At 28.0% G+C, this 12,038-nt stretch overlaps 2 protein-coding genes across 2 annotated transcripts; both read right to left on the reverse strand.

Moving 5' to 3' along the window:
* Window positions 1–4,044: 4,044 nt before the first annotated feature.
* On the reverse strand, window positions 4,045–7,473 carry LOC119678831 (peptidyl-alpha-hydroxyglycine alpha-amidating lyase 2-like). Its single transcript, XM_038090892.1, has 8 exons — window positions 7,398–7,473; window positions 7,135–7,334; window positions 6,822–7,057; window positions 6,539–6,737; window positions 6,252–6,365; window positions 4,834–4,921; window positions 4,623–4,722; window positions 4,045–4,530 (listed from the first exon to the last, which is right to left on the reverse strand). The coding sequence occupies exons 2-8, from the start codon at window positions 7,327–7,329 to the stop codon at window positions 4,227–4,229; spliced, it is 1,236 nt and encodes a 411-aa protein (XP_037946820.1). The 5' UTR covers window positions 7,330–7,334; window positions 7,398–7,473; the 3' UTR covers window positions 4,045–4,226.
* Window positions 7,474–8,580: 1,107 nt separating this feature from the next.
* LOC119678838 lies at window positions 8,581–9,475 on the reverse strand. Its single transcript, XM_038090903.1, has 4 exons — window positions 9,385–9,475; window positions 9,205–9,315; window positions 9,067–9,149; window positions 8,581–8,985 (listed from the first exon to the last, which is right to left on the reverse strand). Exons 1-4 carry the CDS (start codon window positions 9,391–9,393, stop codon window positions 8,898–8,900), a joined length of 291 nt encoding a protein of 96 aa, XP_037946831.1. The 5' UTR covers window positions 9,394–9,475; the 3' UTR covers window positions 8,581–8,897.
* Between the last annotated feature and the right edge of the window lie 2,563 nt (window positions 9,476–12,038).

Raw genomic sequence — 12,038 nt, forward strand, 5'->3', positions numbered from 1 at the left:
GAGTCAATCGTCAATCTCGACCACCAAGTGTCGTTTACCACCCCCAAAGGGATTTTACAAGCAGATTTCCACGGGTTACGACAACAGGGTAATAAATAAAAACTGCATATCAGATTACACTTCTAACTTTTACTACAATAATAACCGAAAATCTGTAAGAGTAAATGGAGACTCAAAGCTTTCTTTTAAGGTAGTAGTAATCCGTAGTTTAGTGGTAAGACTAACTTATAACATATAAAGGCAACTACACATTAGGGTCTTTTATTAAAGATTTTCACACTAAAGACTATATAGTATTCCAGGAAACTACATAACAGAATAATTGCCTGACTATTATATGTACTGTTGGACATAGTACATTCCTTTCACTCATAAAAATAAAGGAGAACCAGAATAAAAAGGATTACTGGGATAATATCCCAGAATTAACACAATCCATATACCTATAACAATAAGAGATAACAGGATTGTATGAACCTATCAAAAGAAAAACTTGGAATCATTACAGGAATTCTAACAGGACACTGTAAACTAAAATACCACCTTACGTGACTGTATAAGGATGCAAACTGTAGATTCTGTGAAGAGAATGAGGAGTCGTGCTAAAGTCTTGCTAGTGTAGACGTGCTATAAGTAACCATTGTTAGTTTGTAGAGCGATTTTTCTGATATAATTTAATATTTACTCAAATAAAATGATGTTAAGGTGGCCTTTTATCAGTGGCGTCGCTAGGCGTCAGCGATGTCGGCGACCGCCGACGGCCTCGCGCCCCCAGGGGCCTCGCAAAAAGTTACCGACTGTGGATTCTAAGCACTTAATAAATATTTTGAACAATTTGATTTGATAATGGCATTAACCATATTCGAAATATTTCCGAATGTTTATATAATAACCAGATTCATGTTCACAGTTTTAGTCAGTATAGCTCCGACGGAAAGAAGCTTTTCAAATTTAAAATTGATTGAGACATACTAGAAAAGTATGATGATCCAAGAGAGACTATCTCCATTCGAAATTCTATAAACTGAAGCGAAAATAGCAGCTGACGCAAATTATGATATAATTTTAAAAAAAATTGAGTGAAGCTAAAAGTAGGAAAATTCATTTATTTTAATTTGTGTTTATTTTAAATTGATTAGCAATAAAACTTTCAATCATGCTTTGTCATATTAGTGAATGTAACTTATTTACTTTTACAACAAGGGGGCCTCGCAATTCTAATGTCCAAAGTTCAGAGTTGGTCTAGCTGCGCCACTGCCTTTTATATCAGAATGATGTGGTTCTAGATAGATTGTTAATATAGTTATTAAATGACTTTATTATCAGAAATGAGCTTAAGGCCCTGGCAGCTAGCGGTTGTTTTTCCTATCTTAGTTATAAGATTTTATATATTATACTTAATTATAATATATAAAAATAATTTATTTGTCAGCTAGAAATTGCACAAAGCCAGGCTCTGAATAGACTTTTCAAGGTATCATGGTACATTAGGACGAATAACATCCTCAGGGACCTCAAGATTGATCCGATCAAAAAATACATAAAGAATAGAGCCCTGAAATTATTTGCAAAAACTGACAGACTAACCAACACCATGTTATTAAATCACAGTATAATTAAAGGCTCCTCGGGGAGATATGCAAATCTGAGATGAATTATTGCTTAGTCTGATGAAGTTATAAACAATAACCCAGTCAAGGCGTAAAGAGGGATTTGAAAATACCTAGAGTTAAGAAAGAGTAAAAGTGCTCAAGTGTACTGGCTCAAATAGCTTCAACATAAAAAAAAAATAAAATAATATTATCAGAAATACTTGATTGCAAATCGAATAGAGTGGGCAAATATGTCAATTAGACCTCTTAGTTTTTAGTTAGTTCAAGTTAGTTTAAGTTAATAATTTATTAAAATAATATATAAAAATGAAAACTCTTCAATCAAGGGATATTTACTCCACAATATATTTGGTATAAGAATTTTAAGAAGATGCTGTCAATTGCTCATATAAATGCTAATTTATAACATTTCATATTTTCTAATTCTTTTCAGAATTATACTGAGATTAGCTTGAATATACATATACATATACATATATAAATTAATTATACAATAATATTTACTAATTTAATTTTTTATAGTAAACATTTTTTTAAAAATTATATAGACACACTTTGTGTATATATCAGAGCTGAGCTACACGGTTATTTGGCGTTGTTTTTTTTATATATGTAATAATATATGTTTATTAAATGTATATATGCAAATTCAGTTTTAAATATATATATATATTTGTGCAAGTTTTTTATTCATAAGTGTGTGTGTGTAATATAAATATTGTTTTCAATATAATGTATATATAATGTGTTAAATTAAAACTAAAATATTGATTAAAACATATGTTATAATCAAAAATCTGCATAATTATTTGTTAGTATACTTCATATACTTAATACATACATATAGGTATGTATGTCTACATTAATATTTTATCTATAATTAATGTATTATTATGTGCAATTAATTCTTTTTACGTGGTTAGTGGTTATACATTTGCGTTTAAACAGTACTTAAGTAAAATAAATTAAATAAATGGATATATACATACGCCATTATCTATATATGCATATATGTATATATCCTATATATGTATATAAACTTATGTATATGTTAGACATGAAAGGTATTTCCTGTATTATTTTTTATATATGTTTAATTCCTTTCATGTGGTGATATGGTTTTTTAAATATTATTTCTTGTTACATGGTAATGTAGTATTTATTGGTATATTGTAATAAATATGTTATAGTTAATATGTATGTAATAAATATTTTTTACTTATTTATTCATATGCATTACTGTATATAGTTAAGTATTTATCGTTCGGAGCTATGGTAATATAAATATGTATATATGTTGATAACATGATTACTTGCGACTTTTCTAATATTTAATATTAAATTCCGATTTGTAAAAAGGTATTTTAAATTATGTTTGTAAGTATAAAATATACATATATATTTATATATTCATTTATATAAACATATATAATATGTAAAATAATATAACCACAATTTTTAAAAGATGTTTTATGTATATACATTACAATTTATATATTTATGAATATGTATATATATGATATATATATATTATATGTATATAGGACCGTATAAACATATATATATATATATAAACATATAAAAAACATCTCTTATAAATGTGTCATAATATACAAAAATTTTATAATTTTTGTAAGTATAAAATATACATATATATTTATATACTCATTTATATAAACATATATAATATGTAAAATAATATAACCACAATTTTTAAAAGATGTTTTATGTATATACATTACAATTTATATATTTATGAATATGTATATATATGATATATATATATTATATGTATATAGGACCGTATAAACATATATATATATATATAAACATGTAAAAAACATCTCTTATAAATGTGTCATAATATACATATATATATATAATTTAGTATGTTGGTAAAATATTTAGTATATATGTATTCTTATTATTACATTCAACGTTTTATAATATTAAATATTATATATATATATAATAATTAAGGATTGATTTACAAATATATCCGTATCGTTCCGTTATATTCTTATAAGAATATTGTGTTTTATAAGTTTGTATTAGACGTTTTATATTTATATGTAATCTATTTCAATATAGATATATATATTATAAGTTATATAGTTAAAGTAATTGTTGTGTCTCAAATATAATATAGTTTAAACCATATAACTGTATATGTCTATATGGATGTATTTTTATTTATTTTATTTTAAATTAATTTATGTAAATATTCAAGTTACACCATTTATATTCATAAATTTTTTGGTTTTTTGTTACCTTTTATGAAACTCATACTTTGGTTAAATATCTTATACATATGTATTGTATATATGTTTATATAAGTTTATATAAATATTTTTTAAATAAAAATCTTGTAAATTGAAGATTAAATATATAATTCATTACATTTTTTACGTATATATTAATGTATTTAATATGAAATTGTAAATATTTATTAATATTATTAGATATGATATAACAACATTATTATGCAGGGCTACACAGTGATATATATATATTGTTGTTCTACTCATCTTTCTATAATAAAAGTTACTGGTCTTCTTCTTTTTTTATATAAGTGAATTTATTTTATTTAGTTTCCATTTCCATTTTCAACGTTTATACTAGTACATATTTCCATATGCGATTGGTTTGATGGTTGGTACCGATTTCCGTTACATATAGCGCTGATCCATTTACACATACAGCTACGGAGTGCGGATTTTTGAATTCACCCCAGTGTCCAATGATTGCTTCAGAACGTGGATCAATTGTAAAGCCACGTACTGGTAACATCGATGTGGGTCCATTAACTGCATATACAATGTCACCATAAGCCGCCACACCAAAAACTCGTCCTAAGTCTGGTTCCTGTATAGTTGCTGCAGGTTGACCCTCACCTTGTGAGGACTTCAGGCCAGCTCTATAAAAAATGTAAAATTAAATAAAAATTAGAAAAAAAAACAAGGAGTGCATAGTTGAAACTTTAATACTTGTAGTTAAAATGTTACTTACTTTGGGCAGACGACTCTCATATTTTCACGATCGGCAATACACAACAAATCCAAATGTTCCAATAAAGTTATTGCATGTGGGACTTGAAGTGAAAGAAATTCTAAAAAAAAATTTTAATTTATTTTTTGAATCAATTAAGATCAATAGTAAAATAATTAATAATTGATTAATTATTTTCTGAATCAATCAATAAATAGTAAAATAATCTCACCTGGTGGCTGGGGTATAGTTCGCAACAAACGTCCAGCTGCATTAAACTTCAGAATTCTTTGATTACAATAACCATCAGCAATAAAGAACTGAGAGATATTAAAAGAAGAAATAAAAATGTATATTAGTTTTGATTGATTTTTAATATTTTTTTGATAACAAGTTATATTGATTTACCACACTTATCTACATAAAAAAATTGATAAGAGTTTATATGCAGATTTTCTTAAAAATGATAAATATTCAAAATTACGAAACAAAGGTTCAATAAACCATGTTTATTGGAATTTGCAGACCTACTGCACGTTACGAGTATATTAGCTAAGAATAATCATGATATCTCCGGGTTTCAGTTTCGGTTTTCTGGTTCAAATTTGAAAAGAATATATTTCTAACTTAAGAACTACATATTTTGTTACCATAACCATTTTTTTTTATTAAAATTTATAGTAACAACTTTAATAGATAACATTTTATCGATAGAAATTTTTGAATGTATCTAGAAAACCTTATTAGTAAGAAAGAAAGGATACCAGAACAGCTGTTATGTTTATGTCCAGGCTTGTTCGGACACATGTCCAGGCTTATCCAGACATATGTCCAGGCTTGTCCGAACACATGCCCAGGCTTGTCCAGAAACATGTCCAGGCCGCCCTTCTGTAACACACTCAATGATATTTCCAGCATTTGCATTGGCCAGACTCTCGACTTTATAAATGATTTTTGCTGGTTATAACTTGACCATTTATTGTTCTACCCATTATTACGAGGAATAGTAGAATTAAAACGACCCTCACTTCATCCTATCCTAACCTATGGTTTGTAAGACTTTGTACTCTTATATGATATAGTTTATTTCAGATAGGTAGAAAACCTTGGAAGGTGCTCATGTGAGTTTTATTTCATTAAACTATTTTAGTTGTTCATATAGTTTTTACATTGAAGAACTCTGACATTGTTGCATATAACTTTCATTCTCTTTGAACTAGTGTCTTTCAATCTATACAGTAATGTCTTTAAAGATTTAATATTTGCCATGACAGATTTCACATTTAACTACTATATTTATTAATTTAATTTTTTTAGTTCAATGATAATAATTAACCATATAACCATATTAGATAAATTGGAGTATATATTAGTATTACCAAGCAAATCAAATTTATTAAAGAGAATTTACAGCATATATTGTACTCTCAGAGTTACCTAGATTTTTTACCTATGTGTAATTACCTATATGTAATATATAAAGTGATATACCTATTTAAAGGGTGGAATAGACGATAGATTGAACACCCCCCATTTGAAAATTTAATATTAAAATTTTCTAAATCCTACACAATCCCTCGGCGCAATTATGGCTTAGCCACCGAATACATACACATATTCTGCCTACACATCAATAAATTTATAACTTACCTCACCAGTTGTTGCAACAGCTATCGAAGTGGGTTTACATAGATGATATACAGATGAGCCGGGTTGGAATCGTTTACCAATAATTATTTGTGGATGAGTTTCAAAAGGTTTAAACTGCAAAAGGAGTTTCAGATATGTCACGAATAATTTCATATTAATATGATATAAGAACACTACATCTATTATTATATTACTATCAATACGTATCAGTATTTATTATTTAAGTATTAAGTCATGTATATTACTGTACAATATAAGATTGATATATAATCAAATTTGTTACAAACCTTAAATGCCTGATGCATTGCTACATCTGTCATCCAGTAATTACCATGTACATCAATTGTCAATCCATGTGGCATGTAAAACAATTCCTCTCCCCAACCAGATTTAATTGCACCTGTCTTGGGATCCAGTATATAAATTGTCTTCTCCTTAATGGGCCCATATTCAATTAAATAGAATATGTTGCTCTCGTTAAAAGTGCTAATAGAACATAAATATGTGTACATGAAAATAAAAATAGAATATGTAAAAACAATAACAACTTGATAATCCCTGTTGACCTACTTTGCATCCCAATATCTATCAGCTCGATGAAAAATTACTGGGTTACCCTGTGGGTCGATGGAAACAGCTGTTACTTGTCCAAATGAATGATCTGAAGTTGGCCAGTTCTCTACTAAAACGGGTGTTGGAATGGTGGGTGGTGGTGCATCAGTATTTGTATTGCTCGTTTCAAGGGGTATAATTTCATTGTTGTTGTTGTTATTGGTGTTAGCGCCATCTATATGGAGTTCCTGAAGCTGTGGGCCAAAAAAACAAAAAAAAATGAAATAAAATTTTATTTATTTTCTAATTTTATAAACTGGGAACTCCTTACAGCTGCATTTTCCTTCAACCGTCGTTTTATAAGCGCTCTAACATCATTGAAAAAGCGCTCATTAATTGTTAGGTCTTCATCTGGGTAATCAAATCGATGACTAGGTAAATGATTGCCAGCAGTCAATTGCAGCAAAATCAGTGCTGAAACCAATAACAAACCAAACAGCTTCTCAACGTTGGTTAAGATGGTCATTTTTCCTATAATTTTTATTGAATAAAATTTTATTAAAGGATATTTTATTTGTGGAAAAATTTACTCACAGCTGTTGAGGATTACAAATGCTAGTTTTCCATTTTGATGTATGCGTTGCAATCAATCCAGTACGGTAACTAATTTATGAGTGTACACTCTTTTTTGGTACTCCTAAATTTATTGTCGCAGTTAATGGTACTTCAAAGTTCAAAAGTTCTAACGCATGCGTATTAGAGGCTAAGCAGATTACAGTGGAAATTTTTGTCACAAATTTGCTACTCATAGGTTTTCCAGACGTGACTAAAAAGTTGAACAGGAGCTCAGAAGTGATAAAAGATTTATGTATATTCCATACATCTTGAAATCCAACAACTTTTGAAGTATATCACGTTGTACCTCTTGAATTATGTTTTCAATGATTTGTGGCACTACGCTAGAGCCTTTCGTTACAGTTTTTAGAAATATAGTCAAGGTTAAATCTTCTACGACTTCTGGATCAGGCCAGAGTCATACCTTTTGCAATAGTTATTGGCTAAAGCAATCTTGGATTTGTGTCTCAATGGACAGACTAACTACTTGCTTTGATGTTATATATACAGAGGCTGTGGTAAGTAACAGGTATAAACAAAATTGCTAGAAATAAAGTTCTAAAGTTTGATAAAGTATGGTATTTACACTTTCAATTTAAAACTGAGATTTGATTCATAAACACTAAATATTCAGTCATACTCTCGAGTCTTCTGATACATTTAAACATTTAAGTATATTAGGCTAGTCTATCTAAGTTTGGATCTTGACTTAATTATCAGATTGATTTTTTTTCATGTTACTTCACCATTTCAATTAAAACTAACACAAGGTTCTTAAAATTAAGAAAATATTTTTAATATATATAAATAATATATACCATATGGTGACTTTAAAAGTATATATATATATAAAAAATTAATATTATGAATGAATGTGTACATAGAAATAATTTTTATTAGTTACATATAAATTTGCTCCACTGTGCAGTACTTCCACGCAGTAAAATATATTGATTTTTCCGAATTTGCTGACGTGTTATCCAAACATATGTTTGGATTTAAATATTCTATTAAAGAAAACATTATAAATAATTAAATAATTTTTTAATTTTATTGCTGTAAATATTTTACTATAATTGTATTAACAATTAAATATCTTTAATAACAATAAAATATTCGTGAAAACTAGTTCTCAAAATTGGTTGTGCTAGTTTTAGTTTAAATTCAACAAGTTACACTTACTAACTAATATATATACTATATATATATACTCATTAGTACATATATCGTTATGAGATTATTAAATAAGATAGATAAATATCCTATATATGAGTATTACTAGTTCATATTGTATATGTGCATTTAATTATTGTGTTTGGAAGAATCAATTTTAGGGTGCGGAGATCTACGTTTGTGTTGGTGGTATATATGTTGGCAATTATGCATGTGCACGTATTTGCTAGGGTCTAAATTTGAAGAGCACCTTCTTTAATTAACTATAACATGAATGGCTTTTCAATGTGTCTGAAGTAGTTGCCCTCAAGGACCCCAATCCCAAGTGGGTTGTGTCCATATATAACCGGTGTCAGTCATCGAACAATAGGCATTGTAATAACGTCCCGGTGACCTAAAAAGCAAATAGTTAAATGAAAACTACACTGCAAATATACATACACCTATTATGTGCAATGGAGGGTGTTGTTCTTACCGGCAGTAGGAAAATTGTGGACATTTGCAACGAAATAGACTTTGAAATTCCTCCTTACACACTTCATTCCACCAGCAGGTGCGCTTATTTAAACAACAAATGTAGTTATCTAAATTGTATTTAAAACTTTTAACTCACCTCCGTCATATAGCCGTGCACACTTTGGTCCGAATAGCTACGTTTGACACGTCCTGTGGTAGTGGTAGTCATCATCATCAGAGTCGAACAAGTGAAAATTGTTAATAAAAACTAAAAATAAGAAAACTTATCGTAAATTACAGATTTTAAAATTTTTTTCTATGGAATGTAAAATTTAACTTTTCTCATTTTTCCTAGTGTTTACAGGTGAAGTTACGTCAAAGGGTTTCGTTGAATTTAAAATTTATCAAAATATTTCCTAATTTTATTATTTAACATTAATTTTTACTATGGCAGTTTCTTTAAATATTTTGCTTTATTTCGTTTTATTATTTTCTTAAAATATATCTTTAAGATATTTTCACTTGTTTTGCTTTGAAAACATTTTAACCCAACAGAATTAAAGTTGTAATAGGTTAGGTTCATGTCAACTGTCAGTTTACTAATTCTGTTTTGATTTCCTTTTGCTCCGGTGAAACGTCACTGGCTGTATCAGAGTTCTCCATCTATGGATTAGTTGATTTTAAAGTTTTTAATTAATTTATAAAAAATAATTTTTAATAACAATAAGATTTCAACAAAATTTATAGAAATTTTGATTACAGTAGCAAAATCGGGTTACTGGAAATATTTATACTGAGTACAAACTACGAGGGCAGAAGCATCTTTAAGGTATATAATATTCTATCCATTCTTAGAGAAGTAGTTAGTAGAGAAGTACATTATGCATACTTTGAAACTTTAGACAATCAATCAAAGTATAAACAAACTCTCTAATAAAAATGGAAAATGCGGATATATTTATTTAAAAAACATATTATCGAAATAACTTTGAGAATTTTGATCATAATCATATCACTTCACATAAAACTACAAAGCAATGTATCGAAAAGATAGTTGCAGTCATTGCTTCATGGTTTGAACCCCAGATCCCTTTTCACTTTAAAATATTTTGGATCATTTAACATCAGATATATACATACTGGATTTTTTTAAGTTAAATATTTTTATATGAATTTTGAAATAGTTCTTATACACACTCCATAAATGAGTCACTATTTACGTTTTAACTTCTTAATCAGCACATAAATAAACTTCTTCACTTTATAAGTGATTAAATTACCTAAATAATAAGTGTAGATAAAGAAAAGTACGCTTCTATATCTCTAAGTGATTTTGTTGTGGAATATATAAGAAAAACAAAAACAAAAAATTAAAATATTTGACTATACATGAATGTTAATTATATCAACGGATAATAATTGTTTAGCAACATAATTAATCCAAATAGGTCTGTTGCAATTTAAACAATTTTCTGAGAATATTATATATAAAAAATATATTTTTAGAAACCCATTGAGCCTTATATATACGTAGTTCTAAAATCTTAAATTCTAGTCAAATTCTTTGCCTTTGATATTGAGTATCTAATGCCAATCGTATCAATCCAATAGCAAAAGCTTATCATATATTCGCTAGTTAATTAATTGAAGTAAAGAGACGGAACCGTTTTGATTCCACAACTCCTCCTAATAATGGGTAGAAGAATGGTCAAGTTAGAGTCAACCAAAAGCATTGATAAATGCGAGTGTCCGACCAATACTAATGCTAGAAATGTCGCTAAGTGTGTTAAAGACGGGGCACCCAAAAACGTAAGCCTTGTTCTGGATAGACCTGGTGTATTCTCTTAAAGCAACGGTAGATATATTGGTTAACTGTTTCAAAAAAATACTTAGAAATGATTGATTTCGGAATGAAAGAAAGATATCAAATTATTACATATTCTTGTATTAATAATATCGGAATAGCTTTATGTGAATTTAGATCTATATTGATATTAGCAGTAGTTATCATTATATAATCATTATAAATATAATATATTTTAAAGAGGTTTTTTCGAACAGTAGTGAACTACAACAACAAAAATTTTTATTTTTTATATTATTTTAATTGATTGAATTTTTGGTTGACCATACAGCTGTTTCGAGTATTGCCAAATACCCATTATCAGTGGTCTTGGAAATAATTCTTGTATTTAATTATTCGTAAATATTTATTTTTGAGACTGCATTATTATATTATATTATCATTATAAGTATTTAATACCTATATATTATACGAGTAGGTACCAAATTTCAGGACATTATTGCCTAAATTTCTCTTCTTACAATTTACTTGAATAGAAATCCAACATTTCGCTAAGAAATCGATATCATGATAGTTTGGTAAGAGTTTAAACCCACATCAACCCTATAGGTAATATTCACCTTTAGGACAATTGTCACAGGAGAACCTACTTATTTGTCATAAACGCACAAGATATTACTCATTTAAGTATAGCAGGAAAGATTGATGTATGCATGCATCAAAGAATATATGGTTAATATTCGCTTTCTATACTGAAAATTTATTGGAATATTAACCTAATCTTAAGTCAAGTAAACATAACTAAGACAGCTTTGTAAGAGATTATCTGTGTTCACAACAGCAGCCAAATAGACCATACATACCTTTAGGAGAATGGCCACTAGAACGTTTTAAAAATATTTAGGCGTCTAAAATCTAGTAAAAAATGCCAGAAAGATAAAGATAAACATGGTACAGATTTATATCGCCAACGTCAAAATCAAACTATCTTGCAATTAGTGTTGAATTCAGTATTTGAAGATAATATGTTAGGTGTGTTAAAAAGAAATCCATTATTTTTGCATGAAATTTGAGATTTATTTACCATGTTTAGAATGATCCGATTTAGGCCAAATATGCGTCGTTTTATTCAGTTACTTGTCATTTTGAAAGTAATTTTATTATGTACACTTTATTTAATAGAAGTT

Source organism: Teleopsis dalmanni, chromosome 2, assembly GCF_002237135.1.
Source record: "Teleopsis dalmanni isolate 2A chromosome 2, ASM223713v2, whole genome shotgun sequence".
NCBI lineage: Eukaryota > Metazoa > Arthropoda > Insecta > Diptera > Diopsidae > Teleopsis > Teleopsis dalmanni.